The 20,669-nt window shown below is 35.2% G+C and overlaps 1 protein-coding gene across 3 annotated transcripts in view; it reads right to left on the bottom strand.

The window, feature by feature from the left end:
• The window catches only part of LOC144440901 (centriolin-like), an 84,052-nt gene that overhangs the window by 1,938 nt on the left and 61,445 nt on the right, over window positions 1-20,669 (bottom strand). The window contains exons 33-42 of one of the 3 annotated variants that reach the window (XM_078130347.1): window positions 20,382-20,455; window positions 19,644-19,886; window positions 18,284-18,455; window positions 17,702-17,811; window positions 15,895-15,978; window positions 14,293-14,433; window positions 5,679-5,888; window positions 4,960-5,088; window positions 3,969-4,367; window positions 3,484-3,646 (exon numbers count right to left, since the gene is read on the bottom strand). In XM_078130347.1, the coding sequence (XP_077986473.1) occupies window positions 3,484-3,646; window positions 3,969-4,367; window positions 4,960-5,088; window positions 5,679-5,888; window positions 14,293-14,433; window positions 15,895-15,978; window positions 17,702-17,811; window positions 18,284-18,455; window positions 19,644-19,886; window positions 20,382-20,455 (1,725 nt within the window). The remainder of the gene's footprint in view (window positions 1-3,483; window positions 3,647-3,968; window positions 4,368-4,959; window positions 5,089-5,678; window positions 5,889-14,292; window positions 14,434-15,894; window positions 15,979-17,701; window positions 17,812-18,283; window positions 18,456-19,643; window positions 19,887-20,381; window positions 20,456-20,669) is intronic. The other 2 variants (XM_078130348.1, XM_078130349.1) reach the window with 2 other exon arrangements.

The raw sequence follows: 20,669 nt of genomic DNA, 5'->3' as shown, positions 1-20,669 counted from the left end.
CCTTCATGTTCAAGGTCAAATATGCATACAGAATAGTAGAAATTCACATTTTGGCCACTATGAAATGATGGAAAGACATACATGCCATTATGGTAGCTTACTAGATAGTGACTGTCTAAACCCATGTTATTCACAATGGGGCTTTCTTATGAGACTTTGATCTTGACCTCTATCTTCAAAGTCAAATAACCACAAATCGCAGTGCTCATGCATAACTCTGATGGGCTCATTTTAACCAAACCTTGCACAAATATCAGATACAGTAGTCCACATCACTTTATAAGACCATTGTGATAATGACTATAAATTGGTCGCCAAATTTGTCATAATTAAAACTACTAGTATGTTGAAATGTTGGGATTATGTCTTGCATTTCTCATTGTAACACTTTTTAAAATAGAGCCAATGGCATTGTAGCACAACTGTACAGTTTTAAAAAATATCTATCTACATACTGATCCATGTGTAAAACTTGTGAAACTTGCATTTCACTAACTTTGTGTGGACTTGTCATCACCTAGTTGGCATTGACAGGTTGGAGACTATCCCAGGTATATGATAGCCATGACGTCCAGAGGAAATACATACAACTGTCATATTTTGTATCTGGAGTCATTAACAACTGTCAACTGAAAGGACAGCACAGGACAGATATGTATTACTAGGTCAGGCATGGATTGGAGGTGTATTTTGCCATCGGGCCGACAAAAACTCACTGACTCCCCTGTATCTATCTGTAAACCAAAAACAGGCTGAACCCCCCCCCCCACCACTTAATTCTAAAACATGAAGACCCGACCCCCCCCCCCCCCCCCACACACACACACACACATAACACACATAACAGATATTTTTTGATCTTGACCCAATGTACACTGCTTGACTGTCTCACAAATACTTTATAAGATCCTGGGATAGCACTATCACATAATTATTGACAACACAGGGTATATATATTCACCTCATCAGCTCAGTTGTGATAAAAATGATAGGTCAAAGAAAAAGTGTGTGTGTGCATGTCAGTGAAGCTTTCAATTCATATTTGTACATGTAACAGTTTGGATGTCTTATCAAATCTGTGTCAGTAGACAGAATCAGCTAATTCAAATAGGAACCAGATTTAAACTGAATGCCTCCCGTAAGGCATCACTAATTATGCAAATGAAACTAAAAAAAACTATGGTATAAACGCTTTTGTGTTGCTGAGGAGAACTATTAACTCTGTATACACCAAGATAATCGTTTATTCTTGAATGATGCCTTACGTGTGAACCATGTTCACCCCAAATAAAGCTTCGAAGACCATGTAGTGAACTGTAAATTCACGTAATGTGTTCGATCCCGTAATGAAGTTCAAAAAAAGTTTCAATTTTAGTGAGAATGAAATGATGACATGGCAGTATGAATTTATCTACGTGAAGTTTTCAGCATAGACTACTGTCCACTGATGTGGTCTATTTAATCATCGCTTCGCCCATGAAGGAAGATGCTTCACCGTAATGGCCATGCTATCGATGGAAACCCTTTCTAACCACAGTAACCAATCACGTGGATAAGTAATGATAATATCACGTAGTTTCTAAACAACCCAAGACCTGCTCTCCACGTCAGGAAATGGTCATGGGGCACATGAAACTGTTGAAACGTTTTGCATATGATGGGCCATATTCAAATTTCACATGTCACACTACACATAGAGATTTAGAACTTGAAGGTAGTTACAATCAGAACTGACTAAATCCAGGATGTCTTGTTCCACAACTTCAAAGCAAAGATGATAACCGTACGTTTCGCAACAGTAAACCCTATTTGTCCCCCATTTATGATGCGTCCCCAGTGATGCATACATAAAAAATGTGTCACAATTGTCAAATATGGCATCAAATACACGACCTCTGGTATGTGCTGAATTATATTGAAATTGAAGTATGTTATGGCCCAATTACCGAAAATCAATAATTATGCAAATTATTCATTAACGCTGTAAGGTACATCAACAAATTTTATAGGACAAATGTATGATGTTATGTTTAACGACTATACTACATTATATTGAAATTGAAGTATGCAGTCTTAAGATATTGCTTATAATTAGTTGATTTCATTGATATGCAAATTTCCCTAATTAACATGAACAGATCTAGCTCAAAAACTAATCAGGTCTAGCCATTACCCCAAACATAATATGTACTAAATTTCATTATAATTGAGCCAGCCGTTTTTTAAGGAAATGATGACACAGACAGACAGACAAACAGACACACACACACACACACACACACACACACACACACAGACGGACATATGACAGACACACAGACAGACATCCCCCTTTTAATACCTCCCATACCCTTACGGGAGGTAAAAATTAAGTGCAAAATGACTTCCCAGTATGAAAGTGGGTTGAGCCATTGCTATGTTAAATCTAATTTTAGACTTAAAATACAGATCAGATCAGTAATAGTAAGAGATAATTGTGAACAATAACAGAGGTTGTGATATATTCCATAAAGACAGTAGTATATCATTTGATATCTACATCTGCATACACACATTTCATATCTACATACACATACACATTACTTGCTATTCATGTGAAACAAAAACAAATTTCAATAATCAATTTATCTTTTCAAATTCACTGTATTCACATTTCACATTTATCACATGAAATGATTTATATGCAGTAGTGTATGTGGCGGCTTTGAAGTAATATTATTAAAACATGATCTGAGTATGCCAAATGTTGTCACAGTAATAATACCACAATACTGTTGCTTATTTTACACCATCTGTGTAGACTTTATTTGAGAATAAAACCATACTACTAGTGTAAAACTGTATAATAAGCTTTGATACCAACAGATGGCCTCTGCCAAGTAACTGTCAAAATTTGATAAATGAGGTTCTTCTACTGACATACATGCTGGCTATTTTGGGTTACTGTGTTTACCATTGGATAATGGAGACTAAATCATGGCAATGGCTGTAGGTTGTGTGTGTGTGTGTGTGTGTGTGTGTGTGTGTGTGTGTGTGTGTGTGTGTGTGTGTGTGTGTGTGTGTGTGTGAGACACTGAAAGTTGGACACTGGTATGTTCTATTCTCATAGAAGTATATGGGTGGTAAACAGGGAATGTCAAGTTCCATAATGCTTTGTATGATGGAGTCCCCCTTTTGTATTGTTACAAGTCATATTATTGACATTAACAGAAGATTGCCATGTATCACAGAATGACCAAGACTGACAGTTTGAGGTTGAAAGTTCTTGGTTTATCAAATTATCATAATGTGTTCAATTTGGTTGAATTCCTAATTTCTAAAATCTCAGGTTGGGGTATAAATGGGGTATAAATGTAATAAATTTGAAACACCTTTCTTTCTCTCCTCCCTCTCATATCCCTGGCTCTCTAAGCCCCCCCCCCCCCCCCCCCCCACACACACACATGATAATTCTCCTTCCCCATGTTTTATTTGCATACTTACCACCAACTGATGTAAAGTCCTGTCCACTTAATTTACCATTGAAGTCACTATAGGTTGGACTAAAGCCTGCTAGTCTCTCAGCTGACCTGGAACGATACGGTCTTTTAGCTGAGTAACCACGTCTCTTGTTTGTTGGTGAAGTTGGTGGACTGCCATGGAAGTCCTGTAATTGGATCAGATTAAATTTATAACAATAGTAGTAACATTTTAAGCAGTTTATACTCATCAATCTACCACAACAGTTGAATTTACACCAATATAAACTAGTTTGGTTGTTTGTCAACAATACCCTACATAATAACAAAATCATAGGTAACACTCTTAAAGGTCAAAGTTGGCCATGATGCGTAACACCTTCATTGTCACAATATTTCAAATACACCTACAATTTAGATTTAACTGGTATTGACATGTCAAATGATGGACCTGAAGGAGAATGACTTGACTTTTTATTTTAATTTTTGAAATATTTGTTTTCCTCCTACCTGTTGTAAATGTTCTATAGTATTGTCCTGACTAGGAGAATCATGTAGAGATGGCATAACTAGTTCACTTGCCGATGATGTACTCCAAGATCTGCTCCTATCTTCCATTCCATTCATTCCATAATGGTCTCCCATCCTTGATCCATTTGACTTTCCTGGTGACTGGATGGAACCTTTTAGTGCAGTCTCAGACTTAGTCCAGTAATCACTATCAGTGACTCCATTAACACCATCTAAGCGGCTGCCAAAACTCATAGAGGAATAGGACCGTGTGTTAGCAGTCACTAAGTCCTCCAAGTTTTCCAGTTTCTTTTTCAGATTTTTAAGTGTTGATTCTGATTTCTTTCTGATGTCCTCTAAGATGTCTGCTTTGTGAGAAAAGTGTTGACGTAGTTTCAACTGAAAGAGAGAGAGGGAGCACAGTATAGCAGTCCTTGTTAGATAATACAAATATTTCATTAAAAAAGAAAACAGTATATGCAACACTGACAAACTGCATTTAGCAATTTTCTTGACTATAATTGTAGTCCCTAAAAGTTACATTATTATCAAAGTCAAAGAGTACATTTATAATCAGGACAGATATACTTTGAGCACAGTCAATAATTTGACCAATAAAATATTACACACAATATATACAAAATGAGAAAGTAGCAAAAACATTCAATATTGGTGATAAGATGTTTTTAACTTATCTTAGGATTGTTACTTGTATTTTAGATTATAATGGTTATATTCCATGATATGGTGTAGATCAATACTGGAGTTCTCATAAAATTCCACACAGTTTCCAGGAGTATTTTGTGATACACTTAAACCAACATGCTGTCATCTGAGTTTACTTGTCAGGCAATGATAATGTAACAATCTAATCATGTGATACATTTGTAATTTCAAATTCCACCAGTTTTCAATGGCAAATGTAATTTTTCCCAGATCGATCAGTGATGTATTTCTTTCATTTCATATCAAATACATCTTTGTCTCTCACCTTGAGTTCATCTTGCTCCTGTGTTAATTTATCACGCATTGTATCCTTTTTCCAGGCTAGGTCATCCAATGGTGTTGAGTGAGGTCTTTGAGGGTCAATGTCTCGTTCAACCATATTTTCAAGTTGTGACTGTGGGTAAAATCAAATACAGGCCTACATTAGTTGTCTAATCAAACACTTGCACTGAACATGTGCTAAATGTGCACTGAACATGCACTGAACATGTGCTAAATGTGCACTGAACATGCACTGAACATGTGCTAAATGTGCACTGAACATGCACTGAACATGTGCTAAATGTGCACTGAACATGCACTGAACATGTGCTAAATGTGCACTGAACATGCACTGAACATGTGCTAAATGTGCACTGAACATGCAGTGAAAATGTGCTGAATGTGCACTGAACATGCACTGAACATGTGCTAAATGTGCACTGAACATGCACTGAACATGTGCTGAATGTGCACTGAACATGCAGTGAAAATGTGCTAAATGTGCACTGAACATGCAGTGAAAATGTGCTAAATGTGCACTGAACATGCACTGAACATGTGCTAAATGTGCACTGAACATGTACTGAACATGTGCTGAATGTGCACTGAACATGCAGTGAACATGTGCTGCTCATGATGATTCACATGTACTGAACAAGCACTATAATGTTAACACGAGTGTAACATGCATTGGCCATGACTCCTAAAGATAATGTAACTTACTGTATTGAGATTGTTGTGGACCACACCAAGTTGTTCATTTAGTAATTCCTTCTGGTTATGAAGCTGTTCAAGTTCATCCAATACTTCCATTCTTGACATTTCCAAATCTTTAAGTCCATCATGCACTTCATTCCGTATATCTAATTTTAATGCTTTAATGGATGACTGTAATCTTTGTTCACGTTCATCAAAGTCTGCTTGAGACCTCAACTAAAATTAAGAAAATATTATCTAAAATTAATCCCCAAAATCTGAGTAATTTATGGACTATTTGATTCATAATATCCATGTTTTTATAACAGAGTTAATAAGAAGTGATTGAATTGATAATATCACTGGTTTTATTACCAACTTACAAAAATGATAGCCACTGATTTGAAAACTGATGACATGTTAAAATTGAATGTGGTGGTAGTTGATGGCAAGGCCTAAAAAATTATGTGGTTCTGATTACGCTCAATTTTAGAATAGGTGGGGTAGCTAGATTTTTTTTCCATGTGTGAGTGTCTAGTTCAGGTAGTTACGTTTTCCATTGTTTTCCATATGGTCTCTGTTATTGGTTTCTTCCTATCTGATGTACAGCCATTGCAGATTGGAAGAACAGTTTTATATTGTCTTTTTAAGTTGATGTCAGTTTCTGCATTCACTATTTCTCATGAGACTTCACAATTTTTGTGATTTTATTATTTTTTTTCTGGAATACGTATAAAAAAGTTTAGGATTGGAAGTGAAAAACTAGGTGGGGGTCGGGTAACCGCAACCAAATATTTTTTTTAGGCCTAGTAGGGATGAGAATCATGAAGTGGGATGAAATAACAAGTATACAGACAGTTATTATAATTTACAATGGTATGAATTCTCCTGAGAAATAATACACAACACACTCAATTATTCTGTGAAACCTTATTTCCATACTTCTAGTTTGACAAGCAATAACAATTGTCCTTGTCAATTGAATACATAGTCTGTGACCTAGCCCTTATACAACCAATAACACTGAAGTAAAGCACTTTCTGTATGTGCTACACTAGCATCCATATCAAATGTAAAAGTACACTGTTTCAATTGGTTTATTTACAAGCCTAGCATGTGGCTTTTCTAATGTGGTCAATAAGCAAATGAAATAGTATACTTTTACACTTGATATGGATGCTATAAACGTTTGTGGTACGTGTACATACAGAAAACGTTTTACTTTGGTGTTATGGGTTGTAACAACAAGGTAGTTTGTTGTACTGGATATTATATTTGATATCATAGTTTCATATTAACCAGCTGTAGACAGATACATGGACAGATAAAGTCCATATCTATATAGTTAAACAAACAAATAAATAAACATTCTTTGGTTGTAAACTTGTTTGAAATGTTCATCCAATGAAAATGATTACCCAGATGTAAATATGCATGAACAGTGAATACAATTGACATTGAAGCCATCTGATTGGTTGGTTTTCTATCGCTCAGATGTAAATATGCATGAACAGTGAATACAATTGACATTGCAGCCATCTGATTGGTTGGTTCTCTATCACCCAGATGTAAATATGCATGAACAGTGAATACAATTGACATTGAAGCCATCTGATCGGTTTGTTTTCTATCACCCAGATGTAAATATGCATGAACAGTGAATACAATTGACATTGCAGCCATCCGATTGGTTGGTTCTCTATCACCCAGATGTAAATATGCATGAACAGTGAATACAGTGGACATTGAAGCCACCTGATTGGTTGGTTCTCTACCACCCAGATGTAAATATGCATGAACAGTGAATACAGTGTACATTGAAGCCATCTGATTGGTTAGTTCTCTATCACCTGGTATAGTGCCATAATAAATAATGGGTACAAATATGAATATTTGCAATCAACTTGTCTTGTTTGATACCTGCAGTCATGCATAATAATACAGTGAAATGTCTTAAAACATTGAATTCATGGACCACACTGAATGGCTGAGTAGAATGATATCTGCTACTGTTCACTTATTACTGCATGGATGGACATGGGTAAATCATGTAGCAAGGACATTATTAACACATCATCAAGTGAATGACCCACTTCTTAACATATGGGTGAGTGAGTCTTAGTGCTTTTGAAGATGAGTGAGTGAAAGTGAGTGAAAGTGAATGAAAGAGAAAATGAAAGAAAGGATAGGGTAAAGGAGAGAAAGACAAGGCAGAGGAAAATATCTGTGTGGAAGAAAGAGGAAAATAATATAATTACCTCATTACAAAATTTCCACATGCAGGAGAGCAGTCAAAGTAACAGAGTAAAGGCAAGAAATGTGGGTACATTTGTACATTTGTATATACTAGAACTCTGACATTTGATAAGTAAAACTATGATGGAGGAGGTATATACATGTATGACAACTTGCACTGTGTAAATGTGACTATATAACTGTGTCTGTGACTATACAACTGAGTGTGTGACTATACAACTGAGTGTGTGACTATACAACTGGGTGTATGACTATACAACTGAGTGTGTGACTATACAACTGAGTGTGTGACTATACAACTGGGTGTGACTATACAACTGAGTGTGTGACTATACAACTAAGTGTGTGACTATACAACTGAGTCTGTGACTATAAAACTGAGTGTGTGACTATACAACTGAGTGTGACTATACAACTGAGTGTGTGACTATACAACTGAGTGTGACTATAAAACTAAGTGTGTGACTATACAACTGAGTGTGTGACTATACAACTGAGTGTATGACTATACAACTGTGTCTGTGACTATACAACTAAGTGTGTGACTATACAACTGAGTGTATGACTGTACAACTGAGTGTGTGACTATACAACTGAGTGTGTGACTATACAACTGAGTGTGTGACTATACAACTGGGTGTGTGACTATACAACTGAGTGTGTGACTATACAACTGAGTGTGACTATACAACTGAGTGTGTGACTATACAACTGAGTCTGTGACTATAAAACTGAGTGTGTGACTATACAACTGAGTGTGACTATACAACTGAGTGTGTGACTATACAACTGAGTGTGACTATAAAACTAAGTGTGTGACTATACAACTGAGTGTGTGACTATACAACTGGGTGTGTGACTATACAACTGAGTGTGTGACTATACAACTGAGTGTATGACTATACAACTGAGTGTGTGACTATACAACTAAGTCTGTGACTATACAACTGAGTGTGTGACTATACAACTGAGTGTGTGACTATACAACTGAGTGTGTGACTATACAACTGAGTGTGTGACTATAAAACTAAGTCTGTGACTATACAACTGAGTGTGTGACTATACAACTGAGTGTGTGACTATAAAACTAAGTCTGTGACTATACAACTGAGTGTGACTATACAACTGGGTGTGTGACTATACAACTGAGTGTGACTATACAACTGGGTGTGTGACTATACAACTGAGTGTGTGACTATACTACTGAGTGTGTGACTATATATTGCATCATATAAGTGGGCATGTCCAATGGAAAGTGTCAAATACTGCATCAATTAAGTGGACATGTCCAATGGAAAGTGTCAAATACTGCATCAATTAAGTGGACATGTCCAATGGAAAGTGTCAAATATTGCATCATATAAGTGGATATGTCCAATGGAAAGTGTCAAACATTGCATCATATAAGTGGATATGTCCAATGGAAAGTGTCAAATACTGCATCATATAAGTGGATATGTCCAATGGAAAGTGTCAAATATTGCATCATATAAGTGGATATGTCCAATGGAAAGTGTCAAATATTGCATCATATAAGTGGATATATCCAATGGAAAGTGTCAAATATTGCATCATATAAGTGGACATGTCCAATGGAAAGTGTCAAATATTGCATCATATAAGTGGATATGTCCAATGGAAAGTGTCAAATATTGCATCATATAAGTGGGCATGTCCAATGGAAAGTGTCAAATACTGCATCAATTAAGTGGACATGTCCAATGGAAAGTGTCAAATACTGCATCAATTAAGTGGACATGTCCAATGGAAAGTGTCAAATATTGCATCATATAAGTGGATATGTCCAATGGAAAGTGTCAAACATTGCATCATATAAGTGGATATGTCCAATGGAAAGTGTCAAATACTGCATCATATAAGTGGATATGTCCAATGGAAAGTGTCAAATATTGCATCATATAAGTGGATATGTCCAATGGAAAGTGTCAAATATTGCATCATATAAGTGGACATGTCCAATGGAAAGTGTCAAATATTGCATCATATAAGTGGATATGTCCAATGGAAAGTGTCAAATATTGCATCATATAAGTGGATATGTCCAATGGAAAGTGTCAAATACTGCATCATATAAGTGGATATGTCCAATGGAAAGTGTCAAATATTGCATCATATAAGTGGATATATCCAATGGAAAATGTCAAATATTGCATCATATAAGTGGATATGTCCAATGGAAAGTGTCAAATACTGCATCAATTAAGTGGACATGTCCAATGGAAAGTGTCAAATACTGCATCAATTAAGTGGATATGTCCAATGGAAAGTGTCAAATATTGCATCATATAAGTGGATATGTCCAATGGAAAGTGTCAAATATTGCATCATATAAGTGGATATGTCCAATGGAAAGTGTCAAATACTGCATCATATAAGTGGATATGTCCAATGGAAAGTGTCAAATATTGCATCATATAAGTGGATATATCCAATGGAAAGTGTCAAATATTGCATCATATAAGTGGACATGTCCAATGGAAAGTGTCAAATATTGCATCATATAAGTGGATATGTCCAATGGAAAGTGTCAAATATTGCATCATATAAGTGGATATGTCCAATGGAAAGTGTCAAATATTGCATCATATAAGTGGACATGTCCAATGGAAAGTGTCAAATATTGCATCATATAAGTGGATATGTCCAATGGAAAGTGTCAAATATTGCATCAATTAAGTGGATATGTCCAATGGAAAGTGTCAAATATTGCATCATATAAGTGGACATGTCCAATGGAAAGTGTCAAATATTGCATCATATAAGTGGATATGTCCAATGGAAAGTGTCAAATATTGCATCATATAAGTGGATATGTCCAATGGAAAGTGTCAAATATTGCATCATATAAGTGGACATGTCCAATGGAAAGTGTCAAATATTGCATCATATAAGTGGATATGTCCAATGGAAAGTGTCAAATACTGCATCATATATTAGTGATAATACAATCTTTATGTAATTATTTGTAATACGACATTGCACTTCATGTATTTGTTTTTGTTTTTAATGTTATATTTGTATATATTACTGCATATGTTTTCCTTGGGCCACAAACCCAAACAAACTATTCTTGTGATCCAGCCAGAAGTTTAAATTTATTTTTATTTACTTTTCTTTTCCGATGTAGTTTCTTAACTAATTCCTTTTCCTCATTTGATGTCAATTTTCTTTTCGACTTCTGGCAAATAAATATGTTATTTCATGTTATTTCTATCATGGGATTTGTTTTTATCATATAACAGTTAGATTACCACAAGAGTGTTGCACAGTTTATGCAGACAAAGATGAAAGCACCATTTGTATGTGTCAAACTAAATATACATCATACCATTAATCATTGTGACAGTTGAATGCCATTCAATTGTCAACAAGTGTGTCATGTCAGGCTATTGTCCTTATAGTACTGTTCACCTCTAGATGACCCTATACCATACCATACACACACACACACTCACATACTTTGTCATATCTCTCTAGAGGGATAGTTCAAATAGGACACTTCAAATTTGCCTCGCACTCTCTCCTCATTATTAAAATAAATATTTTAAAATCTCTTTTGCCATTTATGTGCCAATTGTCATCTTGTTTTCTTTGTATGACTGACTGCTCACACTAGTCTTATTTCCTATGTTCTATTGACCTTACATTGAACTCTGTCTTGGGATGTTATGCTACAATTAATTTTTATGTCTTTCGTCTGTCACTTTTTGCCCTTAGATGTCCTAATGTATTCCATGTGACCTACAAGAAAGTTTTCTCACAAAATTTTCCCTGAATAAATTCTAAAAGCAAAAATGAATGATGCTTTTTGCCGATAAATTGTGTGTTTTATTTTCCTTGTAATGGTTAAGTTACAACTGTGAGTAACCAGCAACAGCACATCGTCTCCGTCATACTTTACTTTTTTTGACTGTTCTACAAGTTTACGTGAGGATTTTACTGCTTGGTATACTGTTTTAATAATAACTGTTCAAGTTGATATGGATGCAGTTTCTGTGGTAAAAAGCACGCTTTGGACCTTGTTGTTCTATAGGTATTCCCATGAGCAGCTCTTGGCTGTTAGATGGGAGCATGGTGATCCATCAAAAATATCACCTGCATTGGAAGATACATTACAATCAGCGTCTAACCAAAATTGTCATCAACCACACCAACCTTTACACCGTAGACGACGTGGACAGAGAGAAGGAGTGAAAGAGAGACTTCGTAAACGTAAATACAACCCACCACTTCCATCTATTTTGTTATCAAATGTACGCTCACTTAAAAATAAGATTGAAGAACTCCATGTAAACACAAAATACCTGACAGAATATCGCGATTCATGTCTATTGTGTTTTTGTGAAACATGGTTGACAGATAATATATCAAACAATGCTCTACAGGTGGACAGGTTTTATAGACCATTTAGGATGGATCGGGATCATGACGTAACAGGGAAAGCCATCGGTGGTGGAGTATGCATCTATGTTAATGCGAAATGGTGTAAAGAAATACAAGTTAGAGAAAGCATCTGCACAAAGGATATCGAACTACTGTGTATGTCATTCAGACCATACTATCTTCCGAGGGAGTTTGGCCTGATATTTGCCGTAGTTGTGTACATCCCACCATCAGCGGATACCTCAAGTGCCGCAGCAATTATTCGTAAAGTAATTGATCGACAGGAAACCCTGCCACCAGAAACCCTGTCACATCGCCTAAACCAGTGCTAGGAGACTTCAACTCTTGTTCACTATCCAATCAGCTCCCTAACTATCACCAGTATGTCACCTGTTATACTTGTAAAGAGAAAACCCTGGATCTTTGTTATTAATTCAAATATCATCAACGCCTATAAATCCATCAGGAAGTCACCGCTGAGCACTGGTGATCATAATGCAGTGCACCTGATACCTACCAACCGACAAAAACTTAAACAAAGCAAACCACAGATTAGATCAGTTCAGATATGGTCTCAACAATCAAACGAGGCTCTTCAAGGATGTCTAGCCAGTACAGATTGGTCAGTGTTCACAGAAAACAACTCCCTTGAAAACTTAACAGATATAATAACAGACTACCTTAAGTTTTGTGAAGACATACTAGTAGAGAAAAGGATAATAAAAACGTACGCTAATAATAAACCCTGGGTTACGTCTAACTTAAAACACCTGTTGAAGGAGAAGGTAATTGCTTTCACTCAAGGTAGGGTCTCTGATGGAAAGTGTCTGCAAAGGGAATTAAAACAAGAGATACGCGATTGCAAAGACAGGTACAAAATGAAAATTGAAAGTCAGTTCCAGTCCGGTGATTTGAAGAAAGCATGGAATGGCCTTGCTGTTCTTTCTGGTAAACAGGAAAAAACGAACAGGGAGACGGAAGTGGCAGAAGCAAAGACATTCGTTAATGAACTGAATGATTTCTATTGTCATTTTTTTTTTTTTTTTACAATAGGGCTCCACTCCACAATTGTTGTATAATGTATGCTTAAGATAGCACTATTTTGCATGACAATATGAAATTGTGATATTGCCCAAGCGTATGTGTTATTTAATTTTATTACACCGTACACTCATTGGTCCAGTCATTTACATAGCTACTCTTTATTCATCATCAGTCGTCATCGATAGAAGAAAAGTTTCTCTTTGATGATGCATTTCAAAATTGAACTTGCATATAAATCATCTAATATGGACATGGCCTGCATTATTTGTAGGAGATCGAGTTTCCCCACAGCTAATATGTAATTATATTTATTAAAATTTCTGAAAGAAATAAACTTTTGTGTCTCCCTGTAGATACTTTGTCACCTCGAATTCGCAACACTGGAAAACGTGATCATAAGAGAAGCGCAAGAGTCAAAATAACATCAGCGGGCAATAGTGCCGTGCATTAGTCTTTGCACAAGTGGGCAACAGTCTATTTAAAGAAGATTAATATGTGATTCGATTCTGACTAATGACAGCTTGTGTAAGAATGTCGAGGTGTAATAAAAGACCATAGTACATTAGCAGTCTAAATCAACAGTTCTACTCATTGCATGTTTTTATTACTAATCTTGTACATGATGCTGATAGTGTCAAACCTTCCCTGTAAGGTTCAATATTGCTTGACATTATCACAGTGGTGTAAGGTTCAATATTGCTTGACATTATCACAGTGGTGTAAGGTTCAATATTGCTTGACATAATCACAGTGGTGTAAGGTTCAACATTGCTTGACATTATCACAGTGGTGTAAGGTTCAATATTGCTTGACACATTATCACAGTGGTGTAAGGTTCAATATTGCTTGGCACATTATCACAGTGGTGTAAGGTTCAATATTGCTTGACACATAATCACAGTGGTGAAGGTGGAAATGTCATGCAATGAGGACAGACCTGTTTTTTGACTTGTATGTACTCCTGTCTGATTCCGTTGAGATCTTCACTAAGTCTGTTAGCTCTGCCACAGTGGTCCTGTGCTGTGGCTTCTAATTCCTGGATTTCACTGGTTAGGGCCTTCCTCTCTAACTCAAAGTCCTGTTAACAGAAGATGAACACATTGTTAAAATGTTGACTTGAGATCAATGTGATACTCAGTGTAAAGTGGTGGTTTGCATCACATATTGACTTTCTATTTAGGATTATTTTCTAACTGAATGTAGTATTCTAATTTCTAAATTTTTAAGTTTTTACGTCTTACTTTTCTGTACTTCAAGGTAGTGTTACAGGAATAGGGTTCAAGTGAAATAGAAAAACAAAAATTTATTTCTTTAACCATTTAATTATTTTTACTCTAAATAAAGTTATGAGCTCTGAGTGTCTTTTGGTGTACTTCATATATGATGAAATAATGAATGTCAAGCAATAACAATCCCACATCCCAGTATGCTAAAATACAGTTCAGTTATCGAAATGAACAGAGCCCCCTTTTACTTCCAGAGTTCATGTAATATTCTGAGATCATGCCTAAGAATATACAATTCTAGCCACATGCTATCACAACAAAAACATCTACCAGTCAGAAGATAACTTTTTTTTTTAATCAAAGATAAAATATGAAGATGTTATACAATAGAGTGTACTGTGTTTTGGTATAGGAGTTCATCTGACAGAGCCTATTACTATTTTGCTATAGATATTAACATTCAGTGGTGCATGTCTTAGAATTTGATGGAAAACAAGGCCAACATCCTATCTTACACCAGATTTAAAGTGAATGTCTTCGGTAAGGACAAAGTCTTTAGATTTTCGTTCCTATGCAAAATTATTGTTGGAATGCAACTGAACACAGGCGATTAGTTATGTTTGAAGTATGTACCAAATTGATTTGAATTTGAAGATTGCATTTTTAAGATATAGCCTAATTTATACTTAAAATCATTTATGCAAATGACTCATTAAAACTAAGAGTTGCACCAATAAGCTTTATGAGACATGTGCACTTTGGTATCATAAATGTATGTACCAAATTATATTCAATTTGAAGCGTGCATTCTTATGATATATCCCAATTACTGAAAATAATTAATTATGCAAATGAGTCATTAAAACTTCAAGCTATATTATCAAACACTATATGACATATCCATGCTGTTGTCATCAATGTATGTACTAAATTATATTGAATTTGAAGGGTGTATTCTTAAAATATAGCCTAATTACAGAAAACCATTAATTATGGAAATAGGCCATTAATATTCACAGAATGTATACCAAGACCTAATCAGTTCTAGTCATTACCCTAAAGAATATGTGTACCAAATTTTATTTGAATTGAACCAGCTGTTTTTGAGAAAACGATGACACAGACAGACACAGACACACACACAGACACACACACACACACACACACACACACACACACACACCGACTTTTCATCCCTAATAAATAAACTTTTACAAAAGAATGTAATAACAATTGATTGATTCATTGTATCTCTACTCAAGTTACAAGTGGTAAGGAAAGCTATCAACACATGTATTGATTTGAACACTTACAGTATATGATTTCTGCAGCTGTTCTCTTGCTGATGTTAATTCCATTTTTACTTCTACAATCTGCCTTTCACATTCCTGTTTATCCTGTAGGAAATAGAAATAGTCAAAAGAATCATGAAGAAGAATAGATGATGATTTCAGCCTTTATGATATCTTACCTTTCTGTCAACGAGGTGTTGAGATAAAATCACCTAAATTTTGTATGTGTATCCTTTGATTGGGTAAAAGGTTCATAATTGTGGATACTTATAACATTATAAAGGCTGTCTAATCATTTTTTCTTCCATAAGGAAGAGATGTATTAGTGGGTGAAGGTCTGTGTGTGTCTATGTGTGTCTGTCTGTCTGTCTGTCTGTCTGTCTGTCTGTGTTATCGTTTTCTCCAAAACGGCTGGCTCAATTCAAACAAAATCTTGAAAACGTATTCCGTAGGGTAATGGCAAGAACAGATTAGGTTTTGGTAAACATTCCATGAATACTAATGAGCACTTTGTGTAATTAGTGGTTTTCAGTAATTAGGCTATATATCAAGAATGCACACTTCAAATTCAATATAATTTGGTACATACATTTGCAATACCTAGGCACATCTGTCCTGAAAATATTATTGATGTAGCTTTCAGTTTTAATAAGTTATTGGCACATTTCCATAATTAGTCGCGGTGGCCACAAAAAAGAAAAGCATTGTTTCTGGTCAGGAAATGTTGTCTAAATTTAATGCGAATTTAATTTTTTTTACTGAGGGCGAGTTTGCTGCCAGAATGCATGCATTTATTCGTAAAAAATAACATATTATCACAACAATGCAAATGAGAAAACTGAATGTTGTTACTGTGTTGCAATGTTGGGGAGTGTACTAAGTGGTTTAATTGGGTCAAATTTTCCCCATTTTTCCGACATTGATTGGCTTTGTTCTAGACTGTTCAAAGTATTTGGGTTGCTTGTATTGAAAGGTACATATATCAAAATATATATCGATAAGTTTCTGTCCAGATCTGATTTTTAGATTTTGAGAAACCAAATGAACTTGAGAGCCATGGAAATTCACCTCATTGTGGCGTGCATCGGGAAATTCTTGAACTGAGTGTTACATAAAGGGTATATTGTCGTAAACGAGAATAAAAGTATAGAGCGGTACCATGCTTACCATAAAATATGTAAACTTTCTGAAGCGTACTAGCGATGTTACGACGGTTTGAATTTTGTTTATTATTTGCCTTGGAAACTAGTGTACATATCACGGGTATGTCGGGGATCGCAAAAGTTGGAGTGTTCAAAGTCTAGTCAAGCTTTCCTGTATTGAGAATAGGTAGCGGATATTTGAATAACTTGACAACTAACTTTCACTGGAACTTCAAAAATCATAGATATAGAGCGACAAATTCATTATGTTCAAATGATACCAATAAGCAATCTATACATTTGTTCTGTATGCATGGGTAAATGTACGTATGTCTGTATGTATGCATGTCGGATGTATGTGTATCCCTGTAAATTTGAATAATTTGATTTCAAAAGCCAGTACATTTGTTTCACTACATGTACATACATCGATTGATATCACGAAGTACTTTCAGATTTCTATAGTTTGGCACACCTATTTGCCATTTCTGGTATATCATGTACTAATAGCCTACTATAACAAAGAGTGTTGCATTCCTGCAATTAAATGTGTAGGAACAAAAAGCTCAATATACTTACGGAAGGCATTCAGTTTAAATCTGGTTGTTGTACTATTTTTGGATGAATATCTTGACAAAATATAAGATAAATCAACTTATATGACATTTTATTTACATTATACTTACATTTCGAAGTATTTTGATTTCATTATGTGTATAATTCAATGTTTCAGCTAGTCGACTCTTTTCTTCTTCTCTTTCTTTGACGGCATTTTCTAGTGATGTCACCTGATCAGCTGCAAGAAAGGGAAAACAAATATAAATCATTTTTTTAAATAATACATGTACAAAACTGACTTACACTTCGAACAAAGAATTAGAATAATACTTTATAATTGGACACATTTTATTTTTGAGCCATTTTCCTAATATATGCATACCAATCAGATATGGCTTTTGAAGGTTTACTGTATTAGATATGCATACCAATATTAAAGTGAAAAACAAGAGATTTAAATGACATCCACTATGGTGTCACTGTTGACAGGCATTTACTACATTTAACTTTCACAAACACTGTTTTATTCATTTTACCATTTTACTTTGAAGTACAAACCGGTATCTGTTTTACTATTTTATGTATGGGTCTGTATCAACTAGTTTATTGTGTAATTGTATTGTAAAACACTACATATATTGTATTGTATTTTTTTCACATTATAATCCCATTGCAATAATTAAGACTTTAAAAGTCATCTTGCTACTTACACAGAATTCCAACTTTATCTTCCAGAGACTCATATTTCTCCTTAGTTAGTTGTAATTTATCCATATCTCTCCTTACATTGTGTAGTTTAGCTGTTGTCTGGTCTAACTCATCTCTTTTACTCTGTATGTCACCATTCACAGTTTCTAGTTCTACATTCAGACTGGCTATCAGCTACAAAACAATTCAAGATTGGTTAGTTTGCGGAATTTATATTTTAGATACATGTAATGAATTCAGACAAAAAGGAAGTAGCAAAGATATATACTACCGAAGCAGAGTGACTAGAGCTTTAAATACAGTAGGTGAAATAATATTTTTATGTCTCACACATTTTTGTTACAAATTACATAAAACAGTCAGACACTCATTGCATACAAACATATATAAAATATACATGTTATCTCACTGTGAACACAAATCAACATCACGGTCTGATGAAACAAGGAAGATTCAAAAACAAAATTGTTTATTTGTGTTCACAGTGAGATAAAATGTAATATTGATGTATGTATGCACTATTAGGGTCTGTATTTTGTTGTGTAATTGGTATTTAAAAAAACCCATAACAAAACATCTTGCTAACTAACTTAAACTCTATAGTCACAGTGTTTTGGTAGTATGTACATCCTAGTACAAAATTATAAAGTACAATGATGGTGTTAAATTTGTCATTGACTCATTGGACTCTGTGACAGTCACATAAGACATACATGTTGTCATTGACTCATTGGACACTGTCACAGTCACATAAGACATACATGTTGTCATTGACTCATTGGACTCTGTGACAGTCACATAAGACATACATGTTGTCATTGACTCATTGGACACTGTCACAGTCACATATGACATACATGTCATTGACTCATTGGACTCTGTGACAGTCACATAAGACATACATGTTGTCATTGACTCATTGGACTCTGTGACAGTCACATAAGACATACATGTCATTGACTCATTGGACTCTGTGAGAGTCACATAAGACATACATGTTGTCATTGACTCATTGGACTTTGTGACAGTTACATAAGACATACATATTCTCAATTGGAATGTATATTGTGATCAACTATAGCTAAGGTTAGTATTACTAAAATGACCCACCTTTTGTTTATGACTTAAACAAATCTCTCCCCTTTTCACATCCAGCTGTTAACATGCACAGTTCACATAAATTATGCTGTTAATTTAGGATTAAATGGAATTTACAGAACCAACCAACCTATCCCCAACCCCCTCTCTCGCCATTGTTCCATCCCCCTCACACACACACACACACACACACACACACACACACACACACACACACACACAATTTGTAAAATTGTAGGTGTCTGAGGAGAGACCACAAGTTACCCTATTTTGTTTATGTTCTTCTCGTTCTATTTCTGCATGAAGTCGTTGCAGTGCCCTCTTTCTTTCATCCAACTGTAGCTGACTTTCATCAATTTCTTTGAGTAATTTGTGAAGTTCATCTTGTTTCTTTCTTTCCTGAGTTTGACATTCATTCAAGTTGTCTTTACTCTTGTCTATCATTCCCTGTAATCTGTCTAACTCTGCAGCCGTCTCACTTTTGGTTTTCACAGTCTGTCTTACTTCCTGTAAAATATACATAGCACTTGTGATCAAATATAAAATATGCAAATGAGATCAATCAATATGTATGGATCTCCAGAGCTTCATAATGTCTCACTGAATGCCAAATTTCCTTTTAATGCAAACTGCTGTTGACAAGTTATGTTCATACAGACAAATAGAATAACTAACAGTACAACAGAGACCATGTCTTTTTTCCCCATACATCCATCCATTACCCATGCATGCATCCACACACACACACACACACACACACACACCCTTCAGAGAGTATAGCTCTGCAGTAAATTTAATAGTACTCTAACTTTGTTTTATTTCACAATAACTGAACAAAAAATAGAAGTGAAGTAGGCAAGACGTAGTTGAAAATGTTTATGCTAACTAGTAGTTACAATCTCATTTTCTGTATCAAGGTTAAACTAATATATTTCAGCACCTTGGAAGAAAATAAAATTAAAATTTATAAAATACATCCTTCTGAAAGTAATCTATTCTTACCTGTTCTAGGTTGTGTTTTTGTTCTTGTGTTTCTGACAGTTGTCTTTTGATGCCTTTGAATTCATTCTTGCCCTCTGTAAAGTGAAGTCAAAACATGGATTAGAATAAACAAAGGAATTTCGCATAACCACCTGTAGGGAATGTAGTAATCAAAAAGCAATACACACTGGAAAGACAAAAGATAGCATAGTCTTGCCACTTGGAGCGCTGTTCACAAAGCAAAGTTTCATATCTTTCTTGTAGCGTAACGTTGTGTACTCATATTATAAATCTATTTTAATACTGTTG

This window comes from Glandiceps talaboti, chromosome 10, assembly GCF_964340395.1.
Source record: "Glandiceps talaboti chromosome 10, keGlaTala1.1, whole genome shotgun sequence".
Lineage (NCBI taxonomy): Eukaryota > Metazoa > Hemichordata > Enteropneusta > Spengelidae > Glandiceps > Glandiceps talaboti.
The sequence above is the reverse complement of the archived record's forward strand: the minus strand, read 5'-3'. Positions and strand labels throughout refer to the sequence as shown.